The sequence below is a fragment of the Tympanuchus pallidicinctus genome, unplaced genomic scaffold, assembly GCF_026119805.1.
Source record: "Tympanuchus pallidicinctus isolate F22 unplaced genomic scaffold, pur_lepc_1.0 scaffold1, whole genome shotgun sequence".
NCBI classification, from domain to species: Eukaryota; Metazoa; Chordata; class Aves; order Galliformes; family Phasianidae; genus Tympanuchus; species Tympanuchus pallidicinctus.
The window spans coordinates 53,982,669-54,001,887 of record NW_026294618.1 but is presented as its reverse complement, the minus strand read 5'-3'; the positions used below and the strand labels follow the sequence as shown (position 1 = coordinate 54,001,887).

The window sequence follows — 19,219 nt, the reverse complement described above, 5'->3', positions numbered from 1 at the left end:
GTTCTCCAGTATCTGAAGCTGATAGCAGTATATCTGTTAGAAGGGGAAGTATCAGAGTATTTTGTCACATTTTCTTGTTAGGCAAGCACTGATAAAAGGCGTGTCATGCTTACTCCAGGAAAAAAAAAAAAAAAAAGAAAAGAAAAAAAAGTTTAGCACTCCTCCTTCTTAGAAATACTGTCAAAGCTACCAACTTTCCACATCTTCCTTCCCTCCCACACTGTATGTAGACATCACTGTGTTAAAACAAAACCAACCAAGACAAAACAACAAGTCATGGAAGAAAGCAAGAGAACAAAGAGTCTGTAGTGCTGCCAGATTATACAACAGCAGTTCCCACTGGGGTTAACTTGGATGACTTGCCACACTGAGGCCTGTTTGCTGAGAGCACTCAGAGGCTCCTGCACAAGGAGCAGGACCAGGATGAGGCAGGCAGCCCCCAAAGGCAGCTTACTTCCCCTGCTGTAGCCTTCTTTGCTCATGTGGTCCACCCCTAGTCACCGACTCTGCTGAAGATAGTAGGCATGGAGCAACTCCAGCAGCTCTCAAAACCAAGCCTTTGTCTCCCTAAAAATGAGACAATCTCAGCTTTTGCCTAAATGTTACAGGAGAGAGATTGGTTTGCCATTATATTTGGTTGTAAAATAGTGTGAGCATTTATGCTATGAAAACCTGCCTTCTGTCTTCCTGGAGTGCAGAGGAATGTCATAGTTTTGCTGCTGTTTCTCAGCACAACTTGCTCATGCCTCAAAAGAATGAAGTGACACTGTGTGCATGTGTGCTCAGCGCCTGAAATTCAGCTGACACAGCACACACTCCAGATCCTCCCTTCCATGTGCCTTCTCTGCTTAAAAAAACATGTGTATGAGCATGAGGGAGAAGAGAAAAAAAGAGATCCCTTAAGCTAGTGGGGAAGGAATGTGCACCGTGCTGTGCACGAATGTCTGATGTCTCCAACTATTTGTTAAAAGGCAACAGCAATGCTTCCGACAGATGTCCCTCCCCTCGCCTGCAATAGGCTCCCAAGAATAGCAACAGCCTGTGTCACTGCAAAGGGCAAAGCCTTCTGAAATAGCAACAAAGTTGTGCACAAACCACTTTGCGGTCCGCATTTGGTTTCAGCCAGCTCCAGCAACTTGTTGCAATGACGAAAATCAGCTGGGCTTTCCTTTCCAGTCTGGGGAGGACATCCACCCTCTGAGAGGCTTCCAGCTGAGGCGACGATGGCACCCGTGCAGAGTGCAGAGGAGCTCGGCCAGCAGTGCCAGGCGATGAGAGCAGGGGAGGATGAGGAAGGTGGCAGAGGCAGCAGGCACCTCCGCCAGCTGCCAGCTGCAGCAGGTAAGGTGGCGGGACCGGGCACAAGCTGTTGCTGATCAGCAGCACATGTGTAGCTTGCAGGGTGCGGGAAGACAGCAGCAAAGCCTGTGGACTTGGACACATACCGTCCCAGTTCCTAGCAGTGTGAGTGGGGAAATAGCAAGCAAGGAGGGAAACACCGTCTGCAGTTTTGAGTGGTGACATACGCAGTACTTTTCCCTCAAGCCCTACTGTTCGTGCATGAGTTGTCTGCTGTGTAAATCTCTTCCTTTTACGAGGATCAATTATCTGAGTAACCAGGGGACCCAAAGCATCCAAGATAAGATAAGAGTGGTGCTTCAACCCATGCAAGCTCAATTCATTCCCAGGAGGGGAACTCCAGGAAGGCCGTGTGAGAATTGCACCTGCTTGTGTAGAGGGAGTTTTTGGGATAGGGTGCCAGGGGCTTCCTCCTATTTCTTCTATCCAAGTATTTCATGAAGAAGCAGGGTTTCCATGCTGACACTTAGAGAAATTAACTGCAGAATTTCTTCCGAAAAAGATTTTCAAGTGCTGAAGCTAAATTTCATAACTCTTCACCTTTGCTGTCCCATCCAGCAGTGTTTGCAAGTCACACATGGTTTCGCATCTCAAAGCTCTTCTGCTGCCAATAAGATCTAGTGAAATGGCCCACAAATGTGACTTTTCTCACACAGAAGACAGCTGTGCCCAAATGGGAAAATATCACTGCAAGCCAGAAATGGCTGTGATGTCAGGAGCAAGTTTTGTTCACTTAAAAATGAATGAGCTGACTGAGCCATGTGTACTCAGACACCATAGGCACAAATGCTTTGTTGGAGTGCAGTAACAGTCAGTCGAGCAGCTTCTACTGACAACTGGGAGCAGAGGAAACAGAGGTTAATGAAGAACAGAAAGCCAGTCGGCAGGCAGATGTATTTAACATTACCCTAGGGTATGGGGGAGCAATGCACATTGTTACAGGATGGCGTTATCAAAGGGAAGCACAGCAGTTGCAATAACCTGAGACTGAAGCTACTGCAGCATGAGAGCTATAGTTAAAAGTGGATGAGCAGATTACACACTTGGCCTTATCCTCAGAAATTAAAGCAGTAATCTGAGAAATTCACTAGGAATTAAAGGAAATTGCTGATTCTTACTGGAAAATAAGAAAACACCAGACTCCATTTAATGTATCGAAGAGCCAGGCTGCCTGTTGACATAATAAAAATGCATGTCAAAGCACTAAGAAAGGTGCTCAGGCTCTGCATTGCACTCTTTCCATTGATTCTAGGATAATTTGTTCATAAAATATCAATTTTATTCACACAATACATTCTCCAAGCTTACAATGTATGAAGCACACAATATTTCCCACCATTGTAGGAATGAAGATGCATGAAAATGCGCAATACATTAGCTTCCTTCTGCCTCTTCTTTTTTTTAACTTCAATTAAAAAAAAAAAAAAAAAAAAAAGCTTTGGGTTTGTCTTTCTTGCTAGCAAGAGATATGTTTGTCGAACAGTTATGACATTACCTGGTGCTAATGCTATTTTGGGGTAAAATTAATATTTTATGAGAATGTCCATCTCTAATTGTAACATAACTTCGTCCCAAAGCAGCATTTTTTTTATTTCTTCCCATAGGGTTTTGTAGAGTAACGATTTCACATCTCACACCAAAATTCTAGATAGATGGCTAGTTCAAAGTTATCCTAGATCATGTAAGTAGTGTGTCTATTGAGCAAGTACGGGTTCTAAATAAATCTCAGACATTAGAACAGATCAGTGGGGTAACATATATTTCTTTACACTGTGCACTTGGATGAGATAGAAAATAATTATGACAGTGCAGCAAAGATCACAATGACATGAAAATGGGAAAATCACCTTTGATGAGAAACAAATCTACAATTTAATTATGTGGTGATTCCCAACACATGCTATTAAATATTTATGCTACAGAATCATGTGATCCACATGCTACTTATTAGCAAAATGCTACCCTGATGACATTTTGGGGAATTTTGAACACTATTTCCTCATCAAGGCAAAATTTTTGGCAGTCAATTGGCACTCAGATGCAGAAAAAAAAAAAAAAGTTCTTAAAAATAGCTTAAAATTTTCAGATACAAATGCTGTATTTTTAATATTTATCATGGACAAAGTAGATGTCCTTGGATCAGATCATTTATCCATAATGCTCATGAAGTACAAGTGCAAACCAAGTTTTGCCTTTGGAAAGAGTGTGCTTGAACAGAAGTAGAAAGGGGCACGCCCTTTTTAACTTGGCCCCATCCTGTCCCATCAGCAGCACACTCAGCTATACTGCAACTGTTCTCGGTCTCTTTTTCAGGAACAAAGTATAAACAGTTCCAGAAAATGTTCTTGAAGACAAGTTTGTTTGCCAAATAGTGCTGCTATTGACCTGAGTAACAGTTATGAAAAAGCATTTTGTTTACATGGGAAAACTAAACAAGAGACTTTCTAATCACTTGTCACATACCAGTCACACACTGGTTAGCCACAGGGCTTGTTGCAAGCAGGAGAAGAAACCTCTCTCTTTGGTGTAAGCCACCACTAAAACAGATTTTCCCTTGAGCTGTACACCACCGTACACTTTGCATGCATCTCCTGAAAATGAGAGGAACAAACATTTTAGGATAAAGGAATAAGGGATAAAGCTAAAGAAAAAGACAAAGAGAGGAGGAAAGAGAGAGAGAAGGAAAGAGAGAAAGAGAGAGAGAAGGGAGGGAAGGAAGGAAGGAAGGAAGGAAGGAAGGAAGGAAGGAAGGAAGGAAGGAAGGAAGGAAGGAAGGAAGGAAGGAAGGAAGGAAGGAAGGAAGGAAGGAAGGAAGGAAGGAAGGAAGGAAGGAAGGAAGGAAGGAAGGAAGGAAGGAAGGAAGGAAGGAAGGAAGGAAGGAAGGAAGGAAGGAAGGAAGCCTTTAACTGCCGGAAACATTAAAAATGACAGCTAAAGGACCGAGTACAACTACTGTAACATGATCTATATTGAAACATTGAAGCAAAATGTATCCTGAAGTCAAAGGGAACTTTGGAGACAGAAGAGTGGATGTGAACACAGTGAGGCTGTGGGTGGTGCATTTCAGCAGTGACAACACTGGGTCATCTTTGCTGTTGCGGTTATTTATGAGTGCTGTATACAGGCTCTTGTTCATCACTGGTGAAAATGCATAGCTGATGTTGCTGACTATGTGAAAAAACAGGTTTTTTTGTAGCCGAGAACTTGTTCCATCAAATAATGTTACTGTGCACTTTGTATTTGTTACAATTTTCTTAGCAATAGTAGGAGACATTACTTTCAGAGCAGATTATGTATAAGCAGCCCAAAACAATTCCTCGTTACTCAGTGCAGCCCAAGCAAGTCAGAAGGTTGGATACCCATGCATTAGAACCTTCTTTCCACTCAGAGGTCTGCTTTAGCTACAGTCAATGGCTACTTCTATACCACTGTGAACATGTGTCACCAGCAAGGATACCAGCTGACACAGTGAAAAACAAATGTGAAGACATTTACCAAGCTGCTTTACTTGGGGGATGCTAAACGTATATATAACCTTAAGTCACACATACGTTGCTGCTCTAGCAACTCCCAGGTGCCCAGGCTCCATCTCCAGCTTGTACAATCTCTCTCAGATTAAAAACAAAAGCAAAAAAAACCCACCTCCATTGCACTGCTCTGAGGGACCAGGGGTTGAGGAGAGGACACTGTGAGATGTAAAGAATAGTGGTGGTGGCAGACTCCTTTAAATATTTGTCTTGGCACTGCCATTTTGAATAAGGAATTGGAACCATACCAGAGAGACGGTTGCACATTTAAAGAATTAAAAGCTGTGCAGAACACAGAGTTCAAAGCATAAATAGGAGACACTGCCCAGGCTGCTTTGTTTCTGCTGGAGATCCTTAAAATCAATTTTTGTTCCTGTTACTTAATAGATTTCTGTTGCCTGGAAAAAGATAATAACATTTGTGGGTGATAAAAGTGATGGGTGAATAATAAATGGGCTATATCACTGATTAAAGGAAATTTGGATGGCCTGACCTATTGACTGCAAGTGAATACCATGTCTGAGGCTCCCCACAGCTAACTTTAGACATTTGCATATGAGCAAGCAAGGGATTCCTTTTATAGTCAGTGGAGAGAAGTAGGCATCTTACCTATTTCAAACATCTAGAAGTGCCTATTTTTTTACAAATAGTAACAAAAGAAATCTAAAGGTGCTGTTTATTTCTCACAGGGAACCTGAACTTGTCCTCTGTCCTTTAACAAAGCCAAATGCTAAGTAATTTTCATTTGTAGTTAGGATATAAGATGTCAGGCTAGTAAAAAGGAAAGGCACTGAGTGCCTTGGAAAGAACTCAGTCAAAAAAGAAATGGGTGGTGCTGGAGAGTAACCAGCTGCAAATGAGTTTCTGTGCATTGCTGTGACAATCATTTGATGGGTATGGAGAGAAATCTGCATTAGGAGCGGAAGAGTTATAGAAGACTCCCATTTGGCACTGTGCAACTACAACAGAAGCACTGGATCCTGTTAACAGTTTAATAAAGAAGCTGACAACCTGGAGAGGGTTCAGTGAACTGGGTTTTGAATGCTTAAGAGACTGGGAAACTTATGAAGACTCACAGGCTAAGAAGATCATTCAGGAGATATCTGTGGGATGACTTGATGACAGGCTATAATTTTTGTACATATTGATCAAGGGTAAGTGAAGGCAAATGGAGAATGAGATCTGATGGCTGTAATCTGAAGATGCAAAAAATAGGGTTAAAAATAAATTACAGATAACTTAAAATTAAAGCAATTAGCCACAGGAACAATGTATGACTTAAACACATTTTTAAATTTTAAAATCAAAGGTAAATATCTCAAGTGCTCTAATTAAAATAAGAACACATGTAATTGTGTCCAAAGTGTTATGTTCCTGTTAGACTAGATGACCAAAGTGATCTCTATTGGCTTCTTACTATTTAAATAAACCAGAATCTTAGGTTAAATCTTCATGGGCTGTTGTTGTAAAATGCAGAGATGTCAAAACAAGCACAGATGTCAGCACTGGGAATTAGCCTGGACAGAGCACTGTGAAAAAAATTAACAATCTCACTTCTGATACCCAAACATTAATTCAGCACAACAGTCTTGTATCCTCAGCCCTGATTTTCAGTCAGGATATACTGGACGGGTATGTTTTCCAGAGCTAGAAATATATAGTCAGCAAACAAGTCGAAAAATAGAAAGGAAGATGGTGGGAGGAATGGAGAGATTAGACTTTACAACAGTAAAATGAATATTGCAAGCATAACTTAACATAAGTCATGTACATAACCCACTGCCTGGAAAGGCTGTGTTTACCCTATCAATGAAGTTGTCCAAGGCCAGGCTGAGATGGGACCCTGGGCAGCCTGGTCTAGTGTCTGATTTAGTGATCAGCAAACCTGCCCATGGCAGAGGGTTTGGAACTTGATGATCTTTGAGGTCCTTTCCAACTTCTATGCTATTCTATGATTCTATGCTTCTAGCTCTGTTCGTAATCAGTGCCATGCTCATGTGCATGCACAATCATGCATTTTCTGCCTGTCTCTTGCCTAGCTGGCTTGTGTCAGAAATCGTGTGCCAGCAGGAGCAGGGAAGTGATCACCCTTCTGTACCCAGCTCTGGTGAGGCCTCATCTTGAGTACTGTGTTCAGTTTTGGGTCCTTCACTACAAGAAATTCCCTGGAGGCATGGCTTATAGTCAGGCTTATACTTATTAAATTGTCCTATGCTCTGAAATAACTCCTGTGGACTGGCTACAGGGTGTGATGATGGCCTTGTGCCACCAGGTCACGTCCAGGAATTGTTAGCAGAGTTCTAGGTGGCATGGGGCAATACTATGCCAGATACTGTGCCAGCAATTTAATAGGATTCATTGGCCCCCTTCCAGGATTGGGGCCGGGCTCTGGCATTATTTGTTTTAGTAGTGCAAACATCCTGCTGGGGTTGCTCTCCTCCTCCACTTGCCTGATTTTCCTTAGAAATGTAATAACCTCTGTCAAATGGAGCTGATTCTCGCCAACACACTCAAAATTATTGGCAAGGACCTTCAGGCAGTCAGCATGAACAGAGAACCTTAATGTCTTAGAAAAATAAGCTAAAAATAAACAGTCTCTGTATAATTTTCAGTTATACCATATAACAGGAGAATTAACTGAACTGTGGACTCTGTTGTGCTGCAAAAGCTACCTCTCCTCAGGCACATGTGATTTCTCCAGCTAAGCAGGAAATCAGAAGTCAGTCTACTTTTTTCTTACTGTGTTGCAGCCAACATCATGGTGAGGGGAAAATCATGCTGGGAGAATGAACAAGACCAACAACAACAAACTGAAATATTCCTCAAAGTCTAGGGTGCAAAAGGCTTCACAGCTAGTAGAACATGATCAGTGAAATCTATCTTGTAACAATAAACAATGAATCGTAGTTGTATAAAATGAGTTTATTTTAAAGTGGAGGTTCAAAGGCGTATAATCTCCACTTAGTTTATGTTTTTGCCATCTGCTCTTTATTCTTAACATTGAGGTTGTCCTAAGTATGTGAAATATCTGTTTCTGATATTCCAAAAAAGCGATGAGCAAAGCCCATAAAGTTTGGAAATTTGTACCTCGGGGATTGGTTTCCCTTGAATATCCTGGCTGTATGCATCAACCTTGGTATGGCAAATTAAAAACACTGATATCTGCAGCTGTCATGGCATCCTTAAGTGAAACAAAGTAATTAATAAGTGGTGAAGGATTATTTTATTACTTATTCAAGTCAAGGTTGAAACAGTTTGGGTGAAAGATTATTGCTTTCCTTACCTTGAGAATGTCTCAAAGCAAAAATTGTTTTCCTATCAAAAGGTTGCATTGTCAGTGTTGCCTTTTGTGAAGATATTCTGCAGAAGATTTAATTATTTAGGGTTCAACCAAAACCTTATCGACTTCAGATTAGGGATATCAGAAACTTAAATGCATTAAAATTAAAGAGAGTGTTATAGGAATTAAAAATTACACACAGTCATATTTAGCATTGTATACAGCTACTGCTTCTGGGTTTGTTTGTACCTAACTGTTTTGCCTAAAAGTTACAAAAAAGTGTTTACTACTGGTTATATCTTATGTTTAGTACTGATTGTGAGTGCTGTGAAGTCACACTTTCAATTTCTTTTTCCCTCTTATTTCAGGCTGTGGAACATTTACTTTACTATCTTCTGCCATTGCTGCTGTAAGTGGACTTCTAATGGGTTATGAGCTGGGCCTTATCTCTGGAGCTCTTCTTCAGATGAGTAGCATATTAGCACTCTCTTGCAAAGAACAGGAAATTGTTGTGAGTTCCCTTCTTTTCGGGGCCTTATTTGCGTCACTTACTGGTGGATTCCTGATTGATCGTTTTGGAAGGAGATTTGCTATCATTATTGCATCATCTCTACTTGTGATGGGAAGTCTGATTTTACTGCCCCACGAATCATATGGAATACTTATTGTGGGACGAATTGCCATAGGTATTTCCATATCATTATCATCAATTGCAACATGTGTGTATATTGCCGAGATTGCCCCACAGCACAGAAGAGGCCTTCTTGTTTCACTGAATGAACTCATGATTGTGATAGGAATTCTCTTTGCCTATATTTCAAATTATGCATTTGCCACTGTATCTCATGGCTGGAAGTATATGTTTGGCCTTGTAATTCCATTAGGTGCCTTGCAGGGTATTGCCATGTATTTCCTTCCACCAAGTCCACGTTTTCTTGTCATGAAAAATAATGATGAAGCTGCAAGAAAAATACTGGAGAGGCTACGGGAAACTTCAGATGCTACTAAAGAGCTCACTGTGATCAAGTCTTCCCTGAAAGATGAACATCAGTATAGTTTCGTGGACCTGTTTCGTTCAAAGAACAACATGAGGGCCCGAATGCTGGTAGGGCTTACACTAGTCTTTTTTGTGCAAACTACTGGGCAGCCTAACATTTTATTTTATGCATCAACTGTTCTGAAGTCAGTTGGGTTTCAGAGCAATGAAGCTGCTAGCTTGGCTTCTACTGGAGTCGGAGTGGTTAAAGTGGTCAGCACAGTTCCAGCCACAGTTTTTGTGGATAAAGTTGGAAGTAAAACTTTCCTGTGTATTGGCTCTTCTGTTATGGCAGTATCATTGGTCACGATGGGGTTAGTGAACCGTAACATACACATGAATTTCACCAATATCTGTAGAAGCCAGTCTCCAGAGGATACCTATCAGAGTCCAGGAAACCTCACTGGTGTCACCAATGGGAGCTTCAAGGACCTCTTTTCTAGTATGGCTTTACCAGAAAGACTCTTATTTGACATACAGAGAAACCTTGACGTCACCAGGACAGGAGAACTGAACAGGACTACTCCAGCAGGAGGCAGAAGCATGATGGGGTCTCACACAGCGAATGGGGAGGTTTCTGTTGCCCTGAAATGGGTCTCGCTGGCCAGCCTGCTTGTTTACGTTGCTGCATTTTCCATAGGTCTTGGACCAAGTAAGTGTTTCTTTTCTCTGATTCTTTGTAATTATTTATTTACAAGTAAGTTAAGTGCTTGGATGACATGCCCATCAGGCAGTTTCCCACATGGGCAAAGTAGTATTTTCTGCTTATGTGCACTGGTATTATTACAGATTATCCTGATGGGCCTAGAGTGTGCCTTTTGCAAAGAGATCCCACCCACTAAAATTATTGGATTTATCTAATTTATCTAGAACTAATTGTTCACCTTCAGTGAAGCTAGGAACTGGTATAAGACTTGTGCAGAAAAGTTTCAGGGCTCCTGTCAGTCTTTCCTCCTCATGTTCTGATATTTCTTTACACTGGGAAGGTTGAGATGCAGACATTTACTTCTGCTAACCCATAAACCTAAGACGATGAAGAGCTCTTGGCCTCTGCAAGTTAAGGCACCACCAAATCCATGAAAAGGTGGCGTGCCTGAGTCCAGTTGAGGATCTGACCTCCTGATTGTATGACAGTCTTCAGATATAGTGGAAAAATTTAAAGCATCATAATTAGTGAGCAAACTTCAGCAGCATCATCATTGCCACCTATGCTGAAACAGCACAAGTGGAAGAACATGAAGGAGGGCTGCTGTGCAACCTTCTCCTGAGGAGAACATTTGTGCCATTTCCAGGTACCAGGAGCTAAATCTCTTCATTCTGTTTTCTTTCAGTTTGTTTCAATAGCAAGTGCATATTACTGTATTTGAAGGGGTTGATTTTTTTAATCTATGCTGCAAAAAAACCCCACATGCACAGAGTTCATTATCTATTAAGTGACTTTATGTGCTCCTGTGCTCTGGCTCAAACCTGACTTGCAAACACACTGTACGTCTGCTACACTATTACAGTAAAAACTTTCACAAGAATAAAGCCCAACAATTACAGAAACAGCAACTCCCCTGCAGTATTTATTTATTTTAAACATTGCTCACTGGGAGAGCTGTGTGAGATAAACATTCATTGCCAGGACAGCAAGCTTGGCCTTGTTATTGCAGTGTTGTTCCCTCTCTTGCAGACCCCGTGGGGACTGATCCTTTGTTCAGCGACACAAGCTCAAAACCAGGGCTGCAGCCCTGAAAAGAAATGCTGCTAGAGCTTTTTCTTGGGTGTTTCAAACACAGAGTTAACGACCCTCAGGGCAGGGATACAGACTCATGCTTGGAGTGCTGCTGCAAGCTACTTTCCTGTTGACCTGGCTGTAACTGGGTTCCTGGTCATTTGGGCTGGTCTGGTGTGACGCTATTGATAACAATGCCCGTTTCCCTGATGGCTATGGAAACTGAGGTGTGTTGCCAGGCTAATCTGAGAAACCTTTGAGGCCATTGTTTGTTTCCTGACCTCTTTCTTTACTGAGAAAATGCCCTCAAACAGCAAACGGGTAAGAACAGGCACAATCTCAGCTCCAGATTGAAAAAATCATGTATGATAAAGCCATGGTCTGTTTGTGTGAAGTGAAGCACAGCAAAGTGAAGTGAAATGAAGTGAAGAGAATGTAAGGTCCAGGAGAGGTACGGGCATTTCCAAATGCAGGTACACAGAAATACAGCGCTCATTCTAAACTAGCAATGTATAGAAAATGCAATGGTAAGATAATCAAGAAGTTGTTGGAGTCTACAAATGTTCTCTTGGTTGTCTTGTGGTTACATAGGCTGAGTTGGGGAGGAGGCCATGGTTTGTGTCTCATACGCAGCCTTCAACATGTGCTACTTAGAGTCCAAACACCTGTATTTTAAAAGCCTAGATTTCTTATTCTTACTCTGCCTTTTTTAGTGTGAAGAATAACAGGGCAGGCTACCCTCTGTAAAATAAACAGTTTTAACATGTTCATGTTATTCATCTCAGTCCAATTTGTGGCCTAGACCAGACTGTTTGCCATCACCTGTTCTGCTGAGGGAGGAGGCATCAAGGCTCTGGCACTGCTTTCAGTGCTCACTGAGCCACAGCTGGGTGATGCTTTGTAGGCTGAAGTACTGCCAACCCACACCTCTGGATTTTCTGTATTATTGTCTCCTATGCATGCTGGCTAGGGTGGTGGCAATACTGGGGATGTGTGATCTACAGATCTTATCAGGCTTTTTTGGACAAATTGCATAGAGGTTCTTGTGCTTTCTCTCCACCCTACTGGACCATTTCTGGAACAAATTCAGCCACTTTGTGTCCTTGCTACGTTCTTCAGAGATAAACAAGAATCTGTGTAGTGCCATTAGGAAAATGGTGCATCCTTCTTAGGGCAGATCATACAATCTGAGATCTACCAACTTGTTATAATTTTTTTTCCCTTCTTTTTCTGGGATTCTAGTCAAAGAGCTAGTTACTGTCCAAATGTGCACAGCAAACATTTGTAAATGCTGTATTTTTCCATTATTTAACATTTATCTCCAAATTAGATGAAGTAGATGGATTAATAAATGAAACATACATTAAATATATTCACTGCCATTTATCAAAGCACTCAGAAAACACACTGATGAGTGTTCATAAATAGACAGTGAGAGATAAAAGCCATTTTTGCATTACAGAAGAATTCACAGATCATTGAGATCTGCATAGTCACTTTTTTGTTTACAGGGTGTTCTGTGTTTATATCGCTAACCCTTAGGCAAGATGAAAGGAGAATTTCTGCTGCTCTGTTTTGGATTTATTATGCTTGATGAAATGGGATCTATTGCTTGTTCACACTCAATTTCACACAGTCTTAAGGATGTTTTGTATGTACAGCAAATGAGTGTTGCATCATGCTGCAGAGCAGCACATACTGTCTCTTCAGGGGTGTTTGCAGAGAGCAAAGGGATCTTATCTGCCAGCTAGCCTTGTCTGACTTGCCTTTTTCTGTACATCAGAAAGGTCATATGAAGATGAAAGATGCTTACAGAGACTATGAGAAATCTCAGTCTACATGAAGAGTGAAGAACATGAAGGTCTGTCTCTGCACTGCATTCCATGGCTGTCTGCAGAGGCAGGCTGCTAACACCACTGGAAATCTCAAAGAAGTAGACTCACCATGCCTTGCACAGGGAGCTGTGAGTGCAGGCAAATGAGATGAGTGCAGTGCAGGGGTAGATCACCAATTTGTTACTGAATCTAAAAGCTAGGCATGACCCTGGAAATGATTGTAACATAGAGGAAACACAGAGAACTTCTATTCAGGGCCATGTCTACATGGCACAGATTAAACTGGAATTGCTGTAGGAATGAGGAAAGCCAAACTCCTGGAGTAGCAGATTTACTATTAAAAAAAAAAAAAAAGGGGACTCCTGGAGTTGGATGAAGTGTATGCAAAAGGCTTTTCATTCTTAACAACTGTAGAGCACCTTTAGCCTTTCTGAAAAAGAATGAGTATCAAGAACTTCTCAAGAACTTGAAGTGCTTCTCTCCCTGATGTAAAAAACAACATCCAGATTTGGGTGTTGGATGGCACTTGTTTACCAAAGATCTGATCCTCTGTCCTCATCTGCTGCTTTTGCACCATTTAGGGTCAAAAACTAAATATCATGCATGTGTGGACAACTTGCCTCCACATTTTCTCATACATCCACAGATATCTTTGAAAGCGTAAACCCATGTCTTTGCAGTGGATGATCTCACCAACAAGTAGGTGAAAGATAGATTGTAGCACCATGCACATTAATACAGAAATGCAGTCTGCCCTGGAGCTAATCCTCTTTATCCTGCAAAAACCAGAAGGGTTCCAGCAAGTCCTGTGGTGAAAAGCAAGTAACGTTAACTCAGTATGCACCCAAATGGCATCTTTTTCCTAGGCCTAAATTTGTTCTAGCACATAAAAAGTAACAATAAAACAGGACTTTGGTAGTACGTCTTACATGTAATGTAGGAGCCCTGCATGCAGTTCAAGGAAGGAGGCCCAGCGCTGCTCACAAGTTATTGGTTTTTTTTTTTTTGATTGTTTGTTTGGGTTTTTTTATTTGCTGTGGAGTGGGGAATGCTTTAATTGAGAGACAGATGTTGAATGCACGTATTTGGATTGGATGTACAGCGCTAGTGTCTTGCTCAGAAGAGCTCTTTCCTCCTCCTCTGCTAATCCTGCATAACTGCAAAGGTATTTATGCAGTTAGCCAATGAACTTCAGTGCAAACTTTATCAGCTCTGTGGAGGATGTGAATGCAAATCAGTGGAAATACCTACAAGTGGGACTGAGAGGAATTGTCTTGAGAAGATCCATCCTCAAAACCATGTAGATGCATAAAGTCCATAGGTACTTATCTCTTTGTGGTGCTGGGACATAACGTGTGCTATTACTACTTATCCGTGAGCTTTGTGCAGCTCTTCAGAGTCCAGGGATGGACTCTCAGAGCTCTGATCTTGAAGGGCATCACAGGATCGTCTTCTAGGAGAATTTGCAGATCTGCTGGGATGCCCTGACCCTGGCATTCAAAGCCCAGATGGCACACACATAATTCTCCCAGGGCAGACTAGTCCCTGCACCTGAAGGAATGTCTTCTAGGTCTCAGGGCTTGGCACAAAGGAAAACCCCAAAGGAAAAAATAAAAGAAGTGGTTTTTTTTATCTCTATATATTTTTAGTGGACAAGTAAATGCATAATGAGGCTAAAGGGAAGATAGAACTTACAGTAAACTTTGTTTATCCACATAGCTCTTATAGCCCCATCAAAACTCCTTTAAGTAGCTGCTTGTAGAACTTTGGTATTAATATCAGCTGAAGAGTGGAATAAGTTAAATACGAGGTGTGTGGGACCCAGATTTGAGCATCCATCTGATACTGGAGCAGGGAAAGATGGCAAGCTACCAAGATGCCTTTTGGTTTCTAGTTTTACACAGTTGAAATTCCTCCCATACGAGGGTCTGCAGTTTCATGTCCTCTGGTACATGTGCCCCGAAGAGTGAGCAGTGACCCTACTTTTCAGCAAGCCCTGCTGGGATGCACCATCTCCATGCAGCTTTCTGTGTGGGGCTGTCAGCCCCACGAAGAACAAATTCCAATGGGGACATCAGTGAAGATAAGCTCCTGTTGAGAACAAAACTTAAGAGCAAATTTTTATAGACGAAGCCCTAATTTGAGTTGACAAATGCCTGTTACTAGTTTAAAGCTGGGAAGATTTGCCCTGTTGAGTGTATCAGAGTTTAATCAATGCTTTAAATTATTTAAATAATTAAATATATATATATTTTTTTCCTGAAAGGGAACCTCCAACCTGCTAGGACATTTAACTGATATGTGAGCCAGATTCCTCAGATAATTACCAGAGGAAGATATTCTCTCTATCTACGGGGAGGGTTTCAGATCCCTGCTCTCTGACTTCTTCTTTGGAGCAGCCCTCCTTTCCTCAGTGGCTATTGAGGGATTTTAGGGTGCTCAGGAATATATATTGGACTGTGAGATTACATTCCCATGTGAAACGCACCTGTTTTGTCTATATTTTGCTGTGAGTTGTTGACATCATTGAAATGCAAAGTTTTATACCTGTGCCGGGGACAATAGGGAAGATGGAAGAATGATGGAAGTTCAAGGATTCCCAAGAAAAGTGAAATCCGTGGAGGTAATGAAGGAAATAAGTCCTTTTTTCAATCTATCACTACCCTTATTCAATTTTATGTGGCTGTTTTTCTTTATATACTTTATTGTATTAGACAAGCCAAAACCCAGACCTGGAACATTTCTCTGGAAGTCCAGAGAATTATGCTGGAAACAGATTTGGTCAACTGGACTTTGCTTCTGTGATTTTTAGATGAATTGGCTACCTAAGTGAAGACATGATTCATTAGCGTGGTTAAATGCAAAACCTTTTATGTCTTTCTCCTAAGTTATATGTATCTCTAAGAAAACCCAGAACAGCTGGTTTCACACATGATATTGAACAGCCCAGGGACCTGACCACAGAGGTCACGTCTCCTGTCATGTTTATGATCCAGACTGTGTAGGGCTGTTTTTTTCTCTATAACAGAATGCTCCTGGACATATACTAGGCCAATAAATGCTCTACCAGAAACTAGAAAACCTTGTGGATGAGAGAGCCATCACTGAGAAAATGCTAACTCTCAGTTGATTTAGTCAGTTGTCCCTATTGTTTTGGAAGCCATATGGCCTTGCACTAACTTGGAAAACTACCTGGAGAAAGATAGGGGTGGCTACAATTCACATCAATATCTGTGGTGTTAGAGCAGTATTTCAGGTTTCTACAAAACATATGGCTATTGTCCTAATTTATAGTGTGCATTAATTTGACATTAACAGGCATTCATGCTCAGCATTGCCTTGCATGACATTTGTTTGCAATGCTTTATTTTTGAGCTTCTACATTTTGCAGAGCATCTGTGGCTCAGCCTTATATTTCACAGAAATGAACAGCATTGGTTTCACATTGTTTTGTCATTTGCTCTGGAAAAGAAGATAGCAGTGGGGAGTATACTAAGTGCTCAAAAATAAGCAAATGCTTAAATGCTTTCTTGGATTTGAACCAGAATAATAAACCTGGAAAATGGCAATGTTGCACTGTGAATCAGTATAGAAAGTCTTATTTTACTTAATTAAAAATGGTCTTGGATTCTTTATTTTAAGCGAAGATTCCTATCACTCTGCATTTGTACTGAATCATAGTTTAATGCATGCATACATGTGGTTTTAATATGACACCTCTAGAATTTATCTGGTTCATTATTCTTGTGTTATTCAAACACTACTTTGTGCGGCCTTTATTTCACACTGTCTGCACCAAGCTGCAGTAGAAAGACAGACATACCACAGTGAAAAATAGAGGAAGAATTGTGAATTGCCCACTCATCCTATTGCCTTGTCCTGGACAAGCTTTACCTACATCCTTTTGTTAGCATGACACTTCATTGAAAAATCAGGTTGTGTCTTCATAGTATGATTAATAGAAGTGAGGTGCAAGCCAGTTAAAGATGATTTTGGATAGCTCGATGTTGAATTACTGAATTTCAAATTGCAAAGGGGGGTTCTTTAAAATACCAGCCAAATGGGTTCATTTTATCTAACTTACTGGGATCTACAGTTCTGGGAGGCCTTTTTAAGTGTGAAAAATTTCATTAGGCAAGGATGTTTTTGTATTACTGAAGCATGGCAAAGCCAGAAAGACTTTCTCCTCAACTATTTTAGAGCTCAATTTTTGCAAGGAACAGAATAGTCTTGTTTAACCACTACACTGAAATTTGGCTGTACATTGAGGTGCACAGTTGAAAACTGGGAAGTCATTTTCACTGGCTTTGTTTCTGTTTCACTGACTTTGTTATGTTCATTATTGTACTTTCAAGAAGGTGAATGAGGGAGTCTCTTTTTGACCAAGGGCTTTTCATTCTGAAAAACAGAATTTTCAGAATGGATGATGACACCATGCCCCAGCATGGCATATTCTTATGCCTCCTCATTGACTGTGCTTCCATTTTCACTTGCTGAGCACAAAATCTGGCCTGAAGAGAACTGTCTAGAAAAGATAGATGAGACTACACATCTTTCGACATAGTATGTTGGATTAAAACAGTAATCAAACTCAATATTCTGATCTCAGTGCACTGAATTTCATAGACATGTCTCTGCTAATTGTTTTATGTTAATAAACCTATAAACACCAAGAAACTACTTGGCTTAAGAGGAACAGCTGTCATGCTTAAAATTATCCATACCAAAGAAGTACCTGTTCAATTCAGGTTAGTTAGTAGCTGCTGGCCAAAATAAGTGCTATATCTTCAAAAAATCTGCATAGTGAATACTGCTGGGATGCTAACTAGTAACTGAACCTAGTAATTCGTGTTTGTTCCACTAAGATATTATCTTCAGCTAAGTGGTGCACTGTCAAAGTGAATCTAGCATACTGTCAAGTAGGAGTTTTCCTGCATTTATCAAGGCTGTCTATTATCAGCCATATTTGCCATTCTTATGTTGAAGGCCAAGAGTTACATCTAAGCATTCAGTAAATAATAGTGGCCTTTGGTAAACATATCAAAGATAATGAAAGATTTTACACTAATTTTCCTTGAGCGTGTTCTTGCAGGGAAGATCATTGTTACAATGGGATCTGTGAAAAAGTTCATAGGGCATATGTCAAGCTTCATAATATCCAGTTTCCATGGAGAGAAGGGGCTGGGACAAATTTTTAAGAGGCAACCTTATCCTGGGCCAGGTTTGTGAAAAAAACTAGAACTGTAAGAAGGATTTTGAGTGCAAAGACAATATTTTATTTTACTTGTAGAGGCCATCAAAAAAGCATGCATTATAAACTATGAGAAAAATATATACCAACAAAGTAAAATTGGGCCACCACATAACTTTCAGTCAGTGCTGAGGAAGGTGGAGACTAGCAGACAAAGTGCAGGATGGCCTGGTGGGTAAGGCACTGCATGGAGTTAGGAGATGGTTCTTCACTTAGGCATCTGAGTTCCTGGACCTTATTGAGTTATGGGAGGAAACCATGGAAGATTTCCTCAAAAGGAAGGGGAGCACAAAAAGGCACCCAGTTTCTGTTACTATTTTGTTTGAAAATCTACTCTTACGAGTGAAGGAGCACTGAAAGGTGTCATGTGATGGGTGAACCTAGAGTCTTCAAAATTCCTCCTTGCTCCCTCTCTCCAGCACAAACCAAAGCAAAGCATGAGCAGCAGTGAATAGATGGACTGAAAAAATGGACCACTGTGGTCCTTTCAGTAAATAAGTCTTTATTTTAGAAGGCTTCTTACTCCTTCCACTGGGAGCTTTCTGAAGTGTGTATACAAATCTCTATTTTGCAAGAACAAGAGTTTAAATTTTCCCCAGTTGTTATGTCCCAGCAGCACTTTTCTGTTATGCACCTCCCAAGGTCCAACATAGGTCCTCAGACACTAGAAAAACAGGTTCATTTACCCCCACCCAGTTGGGTAATTTCTCCCCTTCATACTTTTCAGAAGTGAAATATGTGAAAATACAAATTAATTCATGTTCAGTTTTCATGTGGATTAAGGCCTCTGGCTTCTGCAATCATTCCTCTGCAAATGCCTCACAGGATTATCCTGGATTCAATATTCTGAACAAATAAACACCTCTAAGCAGGAGTACACATTTCAGTTTTTAATTAAAAGACAATTTTCAATGACTGTATGTGATTTATTATAGTCAATCATGTTATCTCTTGAAAGATTGTTTTCATGTTTCCCTCTTCGTTTTTTTTCCCTTTCTGCTTGCCTTTCAAACTTTTCTGTCTTGATGGGTACATATGAGTGTCTACACAACAAATGATGAGAGACAGAGATGCTGGATGTGAAATTCATTTGCAAACAGAATTGTCATCTTGTATGCCATCTTAAATCTGTTTCTATTAGGGGACCTGAGAAGAGGTGTAGATAATGATATACCTGTCTACACTAGAGCTATGATGTATCCTTCTAACGTACT

The 19,219-nt window shown here is 40.8% G+C and overlaps 1 protein-coding gene across 1 annotated transcript in view; it reads left to right on the top strand.

The window, feature by feature from the left end:
- The first annotated feature begins 1,029 nt into the window (after positions 1-1,029).
- SLC2A12 (solute carrier family 2 member 12) overlaps positions 1,030-19,219 on the top strand; it is a 29,701-nt gene continuing 11,511 nt past the window's right edge. The window contains exons 1-2 of the mRNA XM_052675895.1: positions 1,030-1,341; positions 8,535-9,854. Of these exons, the coding sequence (XP_052531855.1) occupies positions 1,224-1,341; positions 8,535-9,854 (1,438 nt within the window). The 5' untranslated portion in view covers positions 1,030-1,223. The remainder of the gene's footprint in view (positions 1,342-8,534; positions 9,855-19,219) is intronic.